General features: G+C 46.1%; 1 protein-coding gene across 4 annotated transcripts in view; it reads left to right on the top strand.

Moving 5' to 3' along the window:
* Positions 1 to 16,747, top strand: part of UNC5D (unc-5 netrin receptor D) — a 160,404-nt gene that overhangs the window by 61,358 nt on the left and 82,299 nt on the right. For all 4 annotated transcript variants that reach the window (XR_008484214.1, XR_008484213.1, XM_054294377.1 and 1 more), the window contains exons 5-7: positions 6,846 to 7,026; positions 8,030 to 8,197; positions 9,070 to 9,234. Coding sequence is in view for 2 of the 4 variants with exons in the window: in XM_054294377.1 (XP_054150352.1) it covers positions 6,846 to 7,026; positions 8,030 to 8,197; positions 9,070 to 9,234 (514 nt within the window). In the remaining 2 variants the exon portion in view is untranslated. The remainder of the gene's footprint in view (positions 1 to 6,845; positions 7,027 to 8,029; positions 8,198 to 9,069; positions 9,235 to 16,747) is intronic.

Here is a 16,747-nt window from a genome sequence, read left to right as displayed (position 1 = left end):
TTTCTTTTCTCTCCCAGTGTTGGTTTTATCTCCCAGCAGCCCCACAGCTTGTTTGGAAACACAAATCCACCATTCCTCTCAGATGTAATAATTGTTTAGACATAAGAATCATGAGAAACCATGTTAGAGGTTTGAGGGGGATCACAAGAAATCCATGTTTGGATGAAATCAATGTATACAGCATAACAATATATAAGTTTAATAATTAATATGTAAGTTATATAATGATAGAATATAAAACATGTCCAGCTCAAAACGATGTCAGAGTCAGATTTCGGTCTGTACCCCTGACACCCAGAGCTCTTCAATAAAAGTACCTGCATGTATAATAATATATATAATATATAATATATAATATATAATATATAATAGATAATAGATAATATAAAATATATTATATATTATATATTATATATTATATATTATATATTATATATTATATATTATATATTATATAATATATATTTATGTAATAATTCTGTGATTCTGTGTTTCTGATCAGGGACAGGGATTTCAGATGCACAGGGTCCTTTATCTCTGCTCACCATCCCATAACTGAAGTCAGGCCATCTCTGTGCTCTGTCCCACTGGGAAACTCCCACCCCTAATGCCCTTTGGGGTTATTAATGCTGATTTGTTCATCATTTGTGCATGGAGATAAAAAACAGCGCTCCAGTTAATGGTAGACGTTCCAAAAATAGGAATAAAGATAAACTTCTCTGGGATCTGATGATGTCTTCAGCAAGCAGACAAGGTAGCATTAGCAGTGGCATTTTTAGCAATGGCTCCTTATCCCAGGGATCCAAAATAGCCTGGCTGAGTCAGCTCCTTGCCCACCTCTACCACTATAAATTGATGCACACGTCCAGGCTGTCACCTCTCCCTTTACACCCATCCCAAACCTGATTTTAATTGAGTTTTGACTCACCCCCTCCCATGCTGGCCTGCATTCCCTCCTCTGGGTCTTTGTTGGGATTTCAGAGAATGAACTCTGGCTCATTTCATGTTTCGGCATGAGAGGAATGCTGGATTTGTGTTTCCAAACAAGCTGGGAGATAAAACCAGCACTGGGAGAGAAAAGAAACAATGGGAAGGATTCCACTGATTGATGAATGGAAAAAGATATTTGCTTTTACAAATAAACTTTAGGTTTGCTGAGAAATGAAATTAGATATTGAAAGATGAAAGAAACAATGGGAAGAAAAACCTTAAATTCAGTAAGAATTAAAAATGAAAAGGAGAGTTATACATTAGAGGGGAATCTTTGGGATCAGGTGTTCTGGGAAATCTCAACCTCTCAAGTACCTCAGAAATGGGGAAAACCCCCTAAATTCCATAAGAATTAAAAATGAAAAGACAGCGTTATGCACTAGAAGGAAATATTCAGGATCAGGTGTTCTGGGGAGTCTGAACCTCTCAAGTACCTCAGAAATGGGGAAAGAGAGAAAGGAAATGTGGCTGGAAATTGGGATGAAAAGGGAGGCTGTTTCCTCCAAAACTTGGGGAGACCCCAGGGGATGCCCCATGGCCTCTGCCTTGATTGGAATAAGAGAGTAAAAGGAGTAAGAGAGTAAAGTTCCCGTGACAATACCATAAATCTTCTATGTTGAATATTCTGATCCTCACTAACCAATCTAGTCCAAGATACAAATCCTACAACATTTACATACAGCCTATAAGAATCATTACATCACCATCCTGTGTTACATTTTAAACCCTAAAAACTCCTCTTTGGGCCCCTTCTGCCAAGCTGTAGGGTCTGCTCTGCCCCTTGGAGCTGTCTGCAAGCAGAGGGTGTTGTTCCATCAAAAGGGGATCACCTTCAGCCAGCCACACCATTGTTTTCCAGTTGTTCAGTAACTGAGGGATCTCAAAGCTTGCTTTCCTTTCCATCTCGCTTATAGTTTCTATATTCTCAAAATCTTTTGCCAGGCAATCATATTTTAAGGCTTTCCTGTTCCATCTTCCCCAACATCCCTGCCTGCCATGCAGTGGGAAAAATCCCCCAGAAATGGGCCTGGGCAGCCCTGGAGGTCTCAGCTGATCCCTATGGCCGCCACCGAGTGCATCCCCTCATACCAGAACCCCCTCCAGCTGATTTATGGGTTAGTCAGCGTGTCAGATCCCTGTAATGAGATTATATATTCAACCTAATGAAGGAAAAATATGCTTACCAGCCTGGTGTGACAGAGCTGCGATTAAATGATTCAAGAGAAGAGCTCCCTCAGTGGATTAATTTAAAAAGAATGCAGCAGGTACAGCTGACCTGCTCAGGCTGTTCTGAGGGCTTCTGGCGCAGGATTAATGGCTTGTGATGGTGTTGATAAAATCACAATAATAAAGGCAGAGAGGAGTGTGTGCAGCCCTTGGGTTGGTGTTAAACACCCCAGAGACTTCTGCTGGTGGAGGCTTCTCCTTCTGGTTTGAGTCTCAAGGTGGAAAGGAGGATGAAATTGTGACAAGGGGGGACTTGCCCTGCCCGTCCCCATCCTAATTCCAGCTGCAACAGGGAGGAAAATTCCTCCAGCCTGAATTTTTAGGAGCAGGAGTTCCATGTTCCAATCCAACCCATCGGTCTTTTCCATCGGGCAGCACTGACGGAACCAGAGGACACAGTCTCAAGCTACGTCAGGGAAGGTATAGGTTGGATATTGAGAAGAAATTTTTCACCAAAAGAATAATAAAGCACTGGAATGCTCTTCCCAGGGAGGTGGTGGAATCACCATCTCTGGATGTGTTTAAAAAAAGCCTGGACATGGAACTGGGTGCTATGGTCTGGGTGAGATGTTGGGGCACATGTTGGACTGGATGATCTCAGAGGTCTCTTCCAAACTCATCATTCTGGGATTCTGGGATTGATTCTGGGATTCTGTGACACCTTCCCTGCCATAGCTCGAGGCTGTGTCCTCTGGTTCTGTCAGAGACCGACCCCACCTGTCTCCCACCTCCCTTCAGGAAGCTGCAGAGAGCAATAAGGGCACCTCTGAGCCTCCTCTTCTCCAGGTTAAACAGCCTCAGCTCCTTCAGACCTTCCTCAGAGGATTTGTGTTCCTCCTCCAGGATAAACATTCTCTTGACCTCCTGAATTATCACCATGCCCACAAGGGCTGGGAGCTGCCTCTTGTGTTAAATCTGGCTGGAATCTCAAAAAAAGTCACCAAAAAGAGCCAAAAATTCACTCCCAGGTCTTGGGATGTTTGAATATCCATCAGAGCGACTGGTGAGGAGCTCTTAGTGGATGGGTTGGGATAAGCTTTGTTTTTCAGAGAGAAGAGTTCTCTAACTCCCATAATCTGCCCAGGCTCTGGCGTGTTGAGCTGATTTTACTCTGATAATGCCATAAGCTGGTCTGTGGTAATTGCTTTCTGTATCTGGGACAAATTTCTGATGATGCTAATTGTGCTGCTGCCACCCAGGGAGGGACCCAGTTAATCCTGGTGCCCCGGAGCTGCAGGTCCTGATGTGATCAGCCCTCCTTGGAAACTGGGGACAGGGGGTTAATTCTGAGCAGGTTGAATTTCTGAGGGAAAAAAAACCCACCCAGATATTCTTCTACAAAATTCCAGCATTTTATAGCAGGTGAAAAGTCTGGTTCCAGATTGTCAGAATAATTCTTAAAAGGAAAAGTATTTTAATTCTGGTACAAGCAGCTATGTGACCTCCATGGTAAGGGAAGTGAAATTCTGAGGAGTTTGGAGTTGTTCTTCAGACACTGCAGTCCAGACCCCGTCATTCATCCCACTGGGGAGATGTTTTAGGTTATTTGCTGTTTTTATTTTCCCTGGTTGCTTTGTGAGTGTTTCTGAAGCTGGGGAGGGGGGGTTAATTCTGTGCAGACTGAATTTCAGAGGAAAAAAACCCAGATATTTTTCTACAAACTTCCAGTATTTCATAGCAGGTTAAAAGTCTGGTTCCAGATCATCAGAATAATTCTTAAAAAGGAATCATTTTAATTCTGGTACAAGCAACTCTGTGACCTCCACAGTGAGGGAAGTGAAACTCTGAGGAGTTTGGAGTTCCTCTTCAGACACTGCAATCCAGACCCCATCACTCACCCCACTGGGGAGATGTTTTAAGTTCTTGGCTGTTTTTATTTTCCCTGGTTGCTTTGTGAATGTTTGTGTGGGGGCTGAAGCTTCCCAAAGGTTACATCCCTGCCAGTGACAAACATCTTTTGTCATCACGACTCCTTTAAATGTATTTTTATCCCATAAATCCATCCCTTGGTTCTCCATCTTTGAAAGCCTCCATCTGCTGAGGCAGAGCAGGGGATGGCCTTGGATAAACCTGATTTTCTCAGGGAAAGGGGGGGCTGGGATGAGGGGAGCACTGGCAGTGCAATCCTCCCTGGCAAATCAGGGTTTGATCTCATGTCCCAACACTTTGGTGTTTATGTTCTGTCTGTTTAATGTTCTCCCTTTGCTGGCATCATCATTCTTTGAAATGCACGGTTTAATGGAAATGTTTTAATGTTTTCTGCTCATCAAACCCCACAGGATCAGCGTGTGCTCCCTCCAAGGGTGAGGCTGACAGGAACAGGGCCCTTGAACCCCTCTCACCACCCAGAAATCCCCTGGCCTGGGGAGAGTCAACATTTACAAACACACTTGTGAAATAATGAACTCGGGGAGTGCTGGCTGTGTTTGTCATTTCTCTGCCCATTTCACTGCACATAAAGCGTGTTCAGCATCGAACTCCTGTCACTTGATTTATGCCCGTGTGGCTGCTCCATAATTTAAATTGAATTCCTAATTTCTTCACTGAAACCCCCTCAGATAATTACTGTTAAGGTTAACTGCGGAAGGGGAACTGAATAGTCAGTGGATTCGTTGGTTGTTCTGTGTCTTTAGACCACAGGGAAAGGGAACAGAATCCAAGAAATATTGTCCAGGGAAGGGTTTGACATGGCTGGAACTCCCAGATATTTTGTCCAGGGAGAGGTTTGACATGGGTGGAACTTACTCCCAAGGATTTTGTCCAAGGAGAGATTTGTATTGGCTGGAAAAGGTTTGGCATGGCTGGAACTCCCAGATATTTTATCCTTAGAAACGTTTGGCATGGCTGGACCTTACTCCCAGGGATTTTGTCCAGGAAGAGGTTTGACATGGCTGGAAAAGATTTGGCATGGGTGGAACACAATCCCAGGGATTTTGCCCAGGGAAAGGTATGGCATGGTTGGAAGATATTCCCAGGAGTTTAGTCCTGGGAGAGGTTTGGCATGGCTAGAAAAGTTTTGGCATGGCTGGAACTCACTCCCAGGAATTTTGTCCAGGGAGAGGTTTGGCATGGCTGGAACTCCCAGGGATTTTATCCAGGGAAGGGTTTGGCATGGTTGGAAGATATTCCCAGGGATATTGTCCAGGGAAGGGTTTGGAATGGCTGGATTTAGCACAGCTTCTTGGTCCCAAGCTGTGCCCAGGCTTCTGCAGGCACTGAGGAAGTGTTCCCTGGTTGGGAGGGAGGGTTGGATACAGGAGGACAAAGAGATGGCAGAGATGGATCACAGAGCTGGAATCTCCCCCATTTTCAGTGTGAAATGTGTGGTGCTGAGCCTCGCCCTCAGGTAACTCACATTTGCACAGATGTGTCAAATCATGATTTAACTCCACAGCCACCGTGTGGGATGAGGTGCCCCAGCCCTGGAGCCTTTTTCAGGAGAGTTTGCAGCCCTTGGCTGGGATGTGCAGGGCTGGATCTGTCCCAACAAAGCCGGGAGTGCTGCTGTGGAGGGGAATCTGCTGCCTGGCACCAAACGTAATTGGCTTTGATGGTCAGCGCTTGCAGATTTGTTTAGGAACTGGAAAATGTACAAATTGCAGCCCATCTGCGCAGAGCTGAGTGCTAATGAATGCCTGCAGCTACCACAGCCATAAGCTCATTACCACAAAGTTCCAAGTCCTTCCACAAGTTGCTAAACAAGGTTATTCATCTGAACGGAGTGGAGAAGGGAGTTTGACTGCAGGGCACAGTCAGAGCTCCTCCAGATCTAGAAAAGCTGCTAAAACAGCCCCCTGCTCTTTGGTCTTTTAATAGTATTGGTTGATTTTATTTCTATTTTTAGTTTTGCTCTCCTGTGACAGCAGCTTGCCATGCCTTAACTATTTTCTGTTAATGTTTTGGGAGGAAAGGCGCCTTGCGGGCTATTCCTGGGCGTGCTCAGAGCCATTGGGAGGTGAACTGGAGAAGATGGATTGGAACACATCGTGCACAGCATTTCAGGGGGTTTATGGACCGTGGCAGCAAACACTAATGGCCTGTGTTCTCAGGGTGTTGGTGTCAGCTGGGAATCTGTGATGATGACTTGGCTCTTCCTCTGTGTGCTGTGTCAGGCAATTTCATCTTCCTGCTTCTTCCCAAGAAAAAAAAAGTGGGATTGATAATGCTTGTTATCTGTTTTATAGAACTGGTGGTTGTCCAAGTGTTTGAACATCCAGTGCATGGTGCAGCAGGAGCAATATGTAAAAATATCGTTGGGGAGAATTTCGTGTTCTCTCTCGGCTGAGATTTTATTCCATGTTCTTTGAGGAAAGAATCAGCTTTTCCTCTGTGTGCCGTGTCAGGCAATTTCATCTTCCTGTTTTTTCACCAAAAAAAAGTGGGATTGATAATGCTTATTATCTGTTTTATAGAACTGGTAGCTGTCCAAGTGTTTGAACATCCAGTGCACGGTGCAATATGTAAAAATATAGTTGGGAGAATTTCCTATTCTCTCTCTCGGCTGAGATTCTATTCCATGTTCCTCGAGGAAAAAGTTACCAGCCAAAGGAAGCATTTCCCCACCCAATTAACGAGGTCACGAGGTGCCTTTGGCCTGCTCCACGTTTCCCTGTGCTCCTCCCTGCCAGGTGGAGTGGCTGAAGAACGAGGAGCCCATCGATTCCAACCTGGACGAGAACATCGACACCAGGGCCGACCACAACCTCATCATCCGCCAGGCGCGCCTCTCCGACTCGGGCAACTACACCTGCATGGCTGCCAACATCGTGGCCAAGAGGAGGAGCCTGTCGGCCACCGTGGTGGTCTATGGTCAGTGACAGGGCTGGGGGGCAGAGGTGGCTGTGCCCTGCTTTGATTTGCGCAGTTATCGCTGCGCTGATTCAAATCCGGCACACGCGGGATCACGCAGCTGTGGGGTTACATTTTAGTTAAATGGCTTGCTGTCTCACCCCTTGAAAATGTTTATTCCAAGCCTGTGATCCTCCCCTGAATATCATGGATCTGTAATCCCATTGGCCCAAGTCTAATTCTGCACCCACCTTGAATCTCCCTGTTAAGCTGTGCGAGGGAGATCACAGAGGCTCTCTTGGCACTTATTGATCTTCATCTTTTCTTTCTAACAAAAAAGGGTGAATTGTGGTGTTACATTTTAGTTAAATGGTGTGCTCTGTCTCACCCCTCAAAAATGTTTATTCCAAGCTTGTGTTCTTCCCCTGAATATCATGGATCTCATTGGCCCAAGGTTTATTCTGTGCCCACTTTGAATCTCCCTGTTAAGCTGTGCCAGGGAGATCAGAATCTCTCTTGCCTCTTTGCTGTCTTGGCCCTTTTCTCCCTGGGCTCTCCCTCTCTCCTCCTTTTCCCCTTCTCCCTCAGAAACCATGCTGCTCCCAGGGGTGAGACCCCCAATAATTAGCACCCTCATCTAATTAGCACCCTCAGAAGCTGTGTACAGTCTCCTTGCCTGCCTGCTGCTACCATCAGAGACTCCCCGGGGACCACAAATGAACTGCTACACCCTTCCTGCTGGGATGGGTTTGGGTTTGGTTCTGGGGGGGCTCTGGCACACCCCCTCAGCCCCCCACCATGTTGGTGTTTTAATCAGCACCCTCAGAAGCTGTGTGGATTCTCCTTGCTTGCCTGCTGCTACGAGCAAACACACAGCTTAGGAGATCCCCCAAACGAACTGCTACACCCAGCCAAGCCCTTCCCACTGGGATGGATTTGGGTTTGGGTTTGGGTTTGGGTTTGGGTTTGGTTCTGGGGGCTCTGGCACAGCCCTCAGCCCCCGTGCCATGTTGTTGTTTTGCAGTGAACGGGGGCTGGTCCTCATGGACGGAGTGGTCCAGCTGCAACGCGCGCTGCGGCCGGGGCTGGCAGAAACGCTCGCGCACCTGCACCAACCCCGCGCCCCTCAACGGGGGAGCCTTCTGCGAGGGCATGTCCGTGCAGAAAATCACCTGCACCTCCCTCTGCCCTGGTGAGTCCCAGCAAGGGAGGGCTTCAGAGGCCTCAGCTTTGTGTGGGAAGCAGCAGCAGGGAAGGGAATGGGAAATGTGGCCGTGTTTTGGTAGCCTGGTGTGGGTGTGGGTGTGTGCAGTGCCAGGCACCTGTGGGCAGGCTGGATCTTACCCTGTGTTAGGAAAATTAGTCCACAAATATGTCCAAAAAGGAGACAGAAGAGTCCTTTGACTTTATTCCAATCAAGGCAGAGGCCATGGGGCATTCCCTTGGGGTCTCTCCAATTTTTGGAGGAGGCAGCCTCCCTTTTATCCAAATTTCCAGCCACATTTCCCTTCTCTCTTTCCCCATTTCTGAGGTACTTGAGAGGTTCAAACTTCCCAGAACACCTGATCCTGAAGATTCCCCTCTAATGTATAACCCTCCCTTTTGATTTTTAATTCTTACTGAATTAAAGGGTTTTTCTCCCCATTAATGTCCAATTTCATTTATCAGCAAACCTAAAGTTTATTTGTAAAAGCAAATATATTTCCCCATTCATCAATCAGTGGAATCCTTCCCATTGTTTCTTTTATCTCCCAGTTCTGGTTTTACCTACCAGCAGACCCACAGCTTGTTTGGAAACACAAATCTGCTGTTCCTGCTGCTGGCACCCCCAAAACCCTGCCAGGACAGCTCAGGGGGAGAAATCAGGGAGGTGGGTGGGGGTGCGGGGTTAGTGCAGAGAAGGGGAGCTGATGTTAACAACACCAGAAAGAGAAACAGAGAGCTGAGAGCTTCGTTAAACGCATCATTTTTCTCGCGAAAGTTTGTTAGAAGTGTATTAGACACGGAATTATGGAGGGCAGAGATGAAACAGGATCTGCTGACCATGTTTTCCCCACCGGGCAGTGGACGGCAGCTGGGAGGTGTGGAGCGAGTGGTCGGTGTGCAGCCCCGAGTGCGAGCACCTGCGCGTGCGGGAGTGCGCTGCGCCCGCGCCCCGCAACGGTGGCAAGCACTGCGAGGGGCTGAGCCAGGAGTCCGAGAACTGCACCGAGGGGCTCTGCATACAAGGTGAGCTGTCACCCCGTTTATTTAAGATTTCCTAAGCCTTCTGATGTTGACATTGTTATAGTGAACTTTCTCGCGCGCTTTCGGTAAATAACTCATTCCTTTATGGAGGAGGAGAAAGTTGATGGACTGTTAGGCTGACCAGTGTCATTGGAGAGGTGGCACTGTCACCCTCCAATCCACTGTCACTTTTGGAAATCTATAAATGTTGGAGTCAGAAAATAATCTTCCCTTTTTTTCCTTCACCTTGAGAACAGAGGTATGAGCTTGTGTTTTTCGTGTCCTATAGTGACAGTGAGCTGCCACGGGCTTGGGGATGGCCTGAGGGGTGGGCTGAAGGCCAGGGAACCTCTCTGGGTGAGGCTCCTGTGTCTTAGCTACTCCTGTGAAAAAGGACGTGCATTGGAATATTTACCAATAATATTGTGGATATTGTGGGAATCTACAAAATCAGAGGGTTTTGAGAAAGCAGCAAAAGGCCTCAGAGACAGCAGAACTGTTATTAGAGCTAAGCAGCAGCCATGAGATTGGTCAGCAGAAAAATTATTTAAACTGTAGAAAAGCAAGGACAAATAGAACAATCGGCTGTGTATTAATGCTTATCTAGAATAACTCCCTAAGCTACAGAAAGTTTATCTAGTGAGATATTAGGAAGGTTAAACCTTAATAATGGAGCTCTGTGCATCGTGTTTGAAGGCTTACAAGCAGGTATTTTATTTGAAATAAGCAAGCATTGTTTAACCAAAGGTACCTGTGCTTATAGTGGTTGGATAGAACTACTGTCAATGTGCTTTTGCTTTGTGTGATTGGTCAAAAAACTTCTAAAGCGAGTGGTAACATTAAGTTCTGTGTCTGCTGCCTGAGATGTGAGCTGGTGGCATCTTCTCATTGTCATAACCATGGAATGAGACTGATGCTGGAAAATCAAACAGCTCAAGGCACATTCCCAGCAGTCTCGTGCTGTTTGTGATTTGTACAGAGCCCCTGGCTGGCAGCAGGTGGGACCTACCTGAGCTTATCTGACCCTTGGTGCTGAACCAAATAGCAGCACTGTGGTGTTTCACCCCACAGACACTTTTGGCTGGCTGGGTGTGTGGTGTTTCACCCCAGAGACTCAATGCCCTTCTGGAATTCCAGGATGGACAGACAGTGCTGGGAGGGGAAAGGAGAGATGACTGACACAACTGGGAAGGAATTATCAGGGGAGGGACCCGAGGTTCTGAGGTAAACCCTGAAATCACACCACAACAGATGTGGTTCTCCGGTTTTCCGTGCGGAGTTTGAAATCTTCCCGGTCTCTGGATTTGTGTTGCTCGTTCTTTGCCTGTGAATGATCAGGTGCTGCTAAAATCCCAAATCCAGGGGGTTGGTTTGCAGGTTGGAACTCCAACCTCCATAACCAAATGTGCTCCTCAGCCTTTCCTTGCAAACAAACAGGCAAAGCCCCTCGGGATTGCTGCGGGTGCAGGCGCCGGTCAAGGTCGGAGCTTTCTCCTTCTGCTGCCTTCAGCAGGAGCTAAACCAGGCAGGGCTGCAGGTCCCTGGGAAAGGCTTTGCCCTTCACCAGTGTGAAAAACACCAATCACTTGTTTTTAAAATTTTAAAAGTTTAATAGTAATAAAATGGTTATAAAAATAGGAATACAATTAGAGTAATAATAATTTGGACAATTTGAATTAGGATAATATGAGACAATAGAAACAAAGAGTTATGGACATCCAGCTATCTTTTTCTGGGCAGCATGAGCCTGAGAAAGGACCCACATTAACAAAGGGTTAACCCTTTAAAGCAACATATTTTGCACATTCACACACCTCATACACGATGCATAAATTCAATTCAAACACAGGATTCTGTCTGGTCATCATCAACTTCTTCCTCTGAATCCTAACAGCGCCTTCAAGGTGGGAAGAAGTTCATTTCTTCTGATAAGAGGGCAATAAATTCTCTTTCTCTGAAAGATTTATGTGTCCTGTGGCTGCTAGGGGAGTCCTTTCTTTAAAGAAAGTATCCTACATAGCATAGTTTCTATTTTAACAATTTTTATAGCCTGAAACTATGTTTAACACAGTACTTAAGAGAATTAACACAGCATTACTTTCTAACACAACACATGTAACATTCATTTGAATATTTGCGAAAAGCCAATCATAAAATACATGCATTTTTCACACCCAGTGTCTGGGAAGCATCTGGCACTGGGAAGCTGCTGCTGTCCCTCCCTAGCATGGGGAGCTGGGCAGAGCAGCCCTGCAGCTGCGCACACGGGAGAGATTTGTGAGTTTATCCCTGCCCTGAGCCCTCTCCTGTCCCTGTGCTGTCACCTTGTCAGGTGGAACAGCAGCCCTGGGAGCCATCAGGAGTGCCAGGGCTGGGAGATGTAAACAAGGATGTGTCTACTTTCTGTAATGCTGTCTTTAACCAGCCCTCTGTCCTTGTTTCTATGGTTCTGCATTGCCTTTTCTCTTATAAACAAAATGAACTCTCTTTTTTTTTTGCCCTGGGATTTTAAAGCTTTCCCAGTGGCAGAGAGCATCCTGTATATTTATTCAGGCTTCAGAGATACCTTCAATCAGATTTTGCTGGGGTTTGGAGGGAGGGAGCACTCGGAAATCTGGCTGTGGATCCCAGCACTTAAAATTCCTTATTCAGGCTTCAGAGCTACCTGAGCTGAGAGCTTGAATCAGATTTTGCTGGGGTTTGGAGGGAGGGAACACTCAGCACTCTGCCTGTGGATCCCAGCACTTAAAATTCCCAGGGCTACACAACAGCTCCAAGGTGTCCAAGGACAGAAATGTAATTTAATTTTTTTTTCTTTACATGTGTTTTAAGAAAGAATAACCAGAGAGGGTTTGGGAGCAGTGCCATTCACTCAGTTCTCAGGGGCTGTGCTGATCATGGGATGTTTCCTGGGGTGTCTCTCTGTGACCGTGCTCACAGGGTTTTTTGGATGAGGGAAGAGATGAGGATCTGACTCCATGTTTCAGAAGGCTTGATTTATTATTTTATGACATATATTACATTAAAACTATACGAAAAGAATAGAAGGAAGGATTTCATCAGAAAGCTAGCTAAGAATAGAATAGGAAAGAATGATAACAAAGGTTTGTGGCTCGGCTCTCTGTCCAAGCCAGCTGGGCTGTGATTGGCCATTAATTAGAAACAACCACATGAGACCAATCCCAGATGCACCTGTTGCATTCCACAGCAGCAGATAACCATTGTTTACGTTTTGTTCCTGAGGCTTCTCAGCTTCTCAGGAGGAAAAATCCTAAGGAAAGGATTTTCCATAAAAGATGTCTGTGATAATGCAGAGGTTGCTTTGGCTCCAGACAGCCCCAGCACCTCCCTGCTGTCCTGCATGTTTGTTCTCCCAGTGTTTATTCCCTCCCAGGATTCCCAGTTGGATTTCTCTCTTTTCTGCAGAGGTGAAAGCTTTCTCTTTGCTTAATAAAAGAGAGGATTTTTTCTTTTCTTTTCTTTTCTTTTTTTTTTTTTTGAGAGCTTTTTGTTTTACTTTTATCTGTTTGCTTTAAAGCTATTTCTCCCAACTTCAAAACCGATTGATTTCTCTCCCAGTGCCCAAAACCAAAACAAACAAGTAGGGCCACAGGGACTGACCTGCAAACATGTTTTTACTAATGCACCCCCAATAATCACAGCACAATCACAAATCATTTTGTTTTCCATTTTCCCAGCAGCGCTGCTGCTGTTGCCAAGAGGCTCCTGGATGCAGGAATTTCCATTTCCATGGGAAATGCTTTTCCCTTTGCAGTTTGGTGCAGGCAGCCCCTGCCAGCAGCAGGGAAGGCTTTGCTCCAGTCTCACCCTCCTCTCTGGGTCTTTTTGTGCCTCATTTTCCTGCAAAACCAACCTTGGGCAGGGAAATAAAAACCTCATCCAAAAAAATGGCAAAGCCAAAATCCAACAATCTTCTGGGTTAAGTATTTCTGAACTGAGCATCCTCACAAATATTAAAATAAGGAGCCTCATAATCTGCCTGAGTCTCCCAATTTTAGGGATTACTTTGGCAGGTTTTATGTTATAAATGGTGGCTCAAGTGCTTGGCATGAGGGAGGCAGAGCAGGCTCATTTTTGAGAGCTGCAGTCCCATAGAAAAATGGGAAAAATAGAAAAAAAACCCCTTTTTATCCCATATTTCCATCTGCTGGGGGCACATGGGTGTATGTGTTCATGTACACACAGAGAAGTGCCATTATTGGGGGTGTTTGGTACAAAAATGTGAATAAACCGGGCATTTTTATAGCTTGTAACTAATTTAAGTGCCCATCACCAGCCTTTCCATCCATCAAACACACAAAGGAATCATTAATTCTGACCTGAGTCTCTTTGCCAATGATCCACTGTGAGGTATTGAACTTCCTTCTTGCTGAGGTGTAAATAAACAACAGCATCCAATAGAGCCAACAAATAACCTGAATTAACCAAGTGAGAAATTGCTGCAAAGGAACTTCCTGATAGGGATTTAAGGGGGGGAAAAAAATAGAAAGAAAAAAAGAGAAGATGAAGAGAAAAACATGGACAACATAAAATATTCATATTGTCAGCAAACGAGGAGAAAATGTTTCATTTATAGAGTGAGACAGAAGCAATATAGGAGATAGATATGCTCCATGTAAATTTATTAAGTGCAACTTCCTCTCTTTCTCTCTCTCTCAGATAAAAAACCTCCTCATGAATTAAAATCCCAAAGTTCTTTTTTTTTTATATTGTAAATATGATTTTCCTCATCTCCTTTGCTGTTTGGGCTGTTTGTTTAGGAGCTGAGGAGGAGCCAAGGTTTTATGAGAGGCTTTAGCATCTGCAGGTTCAGTGAGCCAGGGGATCATCCTCAGCAATCCCTGTCTGACAGGGAGCCCTGGCTCAGGGCATGCTCAGCTCAGGATCGACCTCTGGAATTGGGAAAAAAGGGATTTCTGCTGGAATTTGTGGTTACTGGTGCAGTTCTGGTCCTGCTCAGCTCCCTCCTGTCTCACCTGGAGGGTGTTTCCGTGCCTGGCATCCTCTCAGGGCTGCTCTGCCCTGCACCTGCATCTCTGCCAACCCCAGCAGGGCAGGAGAGCAGGGGGACGAGGCCCAGGAGGAGAGGAAATGACCTTGAGCTGTGCCAGGGTTGGACATCAGCAGGAATTTCCCCTGAAAAGGACTGTAGAGCTGTGCCAGGGTTGGACATCAGTGAGATTTCCCTCTGGAAACAGCCTTGAGCTGGACATCAGCAAGAATTTACCCCTGGAAAGGGCCTTGAGCTGTGCCAGGGTTGGACATCAGCAGGAATTTACCCCTGGAAAGGGCCTTGAGCTGTGCCAGGGTTGGACATCAGCAGGAATTTACCCCTGGAAAGGGCTGTAGGGCATTGCCAGGGTGGGACATCAGCAGGAATTTAGCCCTGCTTCTGTCTTACCTGCTGAATGGACCTCGGCAGGCCAGAGAAAGAATTTTATAGATAAGAAACAATAAACAACATTGAGAATGAAAATAGAAGAGTTTTGACTCCTCCTTTGACTGCTGGGCTGGAAAAAGAGACTTTACCACATCTCGGGGTCACTGTGAGCAGCAGAGGTCCCAGCAGGGCAGGGACACAGAGCTCACGGAGCAGGAGCTGCTCCAGGATGCAAAATCAGAGCCAGGGATGAAGATCATTGGGGAACAGCCTGTTCCACTGAAGGATCTCTTCCCCTGAGCCCCTGACTCACGATCCCTGTGCTCCAAGAGTGAGGAGAAGGATTTTGGGCTGTGGGAGGGATGGGGAAGAGCCTGGGAGGAACCTCTGGGATCTCCTGCCCATCTCCCAGCCCTCCCCTCCTTGCTGGAGCTGGGGAGGTGGGCCCTGCACAGCTCCTGCAAATCTCTGCTTGGAAATGAGATAATTTAATCAATTACCTCTCCTAATGCACTAAACCAAATGTTTCACTTTCTGCTCCTGCGCATCTTAAATTATCTTCAGGTGCTTTATGAAACTTAATCATAGTTAATAGAAACTTCATTACCATCAAATGTGCTTTCAATAAATGTTGTGTAACAGTGGCAGGAGGTGGAGTGAAAAATGGGCTGCAATTACCACAAACATGGATCCTGGAGCAGAAAGGGATAAAATTTGTGGTGCCTGCCAGGGTCCCTCCCACCCCTGGGCCGGGAGGATGCAGCTCATTAAGGAATAATTGGTGGACTATAAATGTTTGCTTTTCTGGTTTGTTTGGTTGCTTTTCCACTTTGTTCCCTTCTGGGAAAAAAGGAAAAGCAGAACCTCACCCTGCTCCCCCAGATTTCCCACGCCTTCCCCCTTCCCTTAATTTCTAATCTCCAATGGAAGGAATTCTCCAAAAGAAAAGACCAGAAGGTAAAGAGGTAAAAATACTTTAAAAAAAAAAAAACAGTGGTTGTTTCTAAAGAAACACCATAATCCCAAAAGAAAGGCTCCTTTCTTAAGGAGTTGTGTTCCATGGGAATAATTCCAGGAATACTGAGCTGCTCTGGTCTTGCCCTTTTAGCACAAAGCTGTTTAAAACCCCACTAAACCCTGAGGAGGATCCTCTGAGCTCTGCTCCCCTGAGGTTTGTGAGGGTTTTCCTGGCACTGGGGAAGCTCTGGGAACTCAGCAACCACCAACTCATCCCAGGGAAGGACCCTTGGGAGGTTTCAATCATCAAATTTATAGACCAGGCTCCACTTCAAGCCCTGGAGATATTTCAGAGTCAATGAAAAGAGAATTCTTCTCCTCAGAAGGATTTTGCTTGAGTCCAACCGCTCCCACTTTTTTAGATTTTGTGCCCTCCCTCTCATCTTTAACCCGTGTAGAATTGTGTAAAAATGGGAAAGGGGAATTGCCTGACATGGGAATGGATGGAGAAGGAGATGCTGAAGCCCCTGAGGGGATTTAGAGGCAGAAATGGGAATTCCAGAGCACCTGAGGAGTGGGCAGGAGATGAGCTCTGGGATCCTCCCCATTTGCAGTCCTGGGGCTGGAAGCTTTTCCTGCCAGGATATTTCTGCATCTCTCAGACTCGATCATTTATCATCCCAGCAGGGCAGGAGGGATAATTCCCATTTTCAGCACTTTCCTTTTTTAAAGCAGCGATCCAAAGGGAAGAGTTGGAGATGCTTTGTGGTGCAAAACCCAGGAGCTCTCCCTGGGAAGGGAAAAACCCCAATTGTTCCTGGAGATCCATCTCCTCCCTCCTCCTGCCTCACTCATTGCTCTAATTACCCACAGAAATTAACTCAACAATAGCAAGTCATAATTAATTCCCTGTAACAACACAGCAACTCGGGAATAGGAAATTGGAAGAAATAGAAATGTAATTATTGCCTGTACTTCCCTTTCTGCACCTGGTGCTGGGGAACAAAACAGGGCTGGGGGAGAGGAGCTTTGGGCTGGGCTTTGTGTGGTTTTGGTCCCATCTGAGACATTTCCAGTTTACCTTTGGACCCCTTTTCTTTGCTTTTTCTTTCTGGTCTGTCCCCTTCTTACATTGTCAGCCAGTATCTCACTCCCTGC

This window comes from Melozone crissalis, unplaced genomic scaffold (assembly GCF_028551555.1).
Source record: "Melozone crissalis strain CALT ecotype California unplaced genomic scaffold, PUWL_Pcris_2 ptg000247l_1, whole genome shotgun sequence".
Lineage (NCBI taxonomy): Eukaryota > Metazoa > Chordata > Aves > Passeriformes > Passerellidae > Melozone > Melozone crissalis.
Note: the sequence above shows the minus strand (reverse complement) of the source record. Positions and strands in the feature narration are given on the sequence as shown.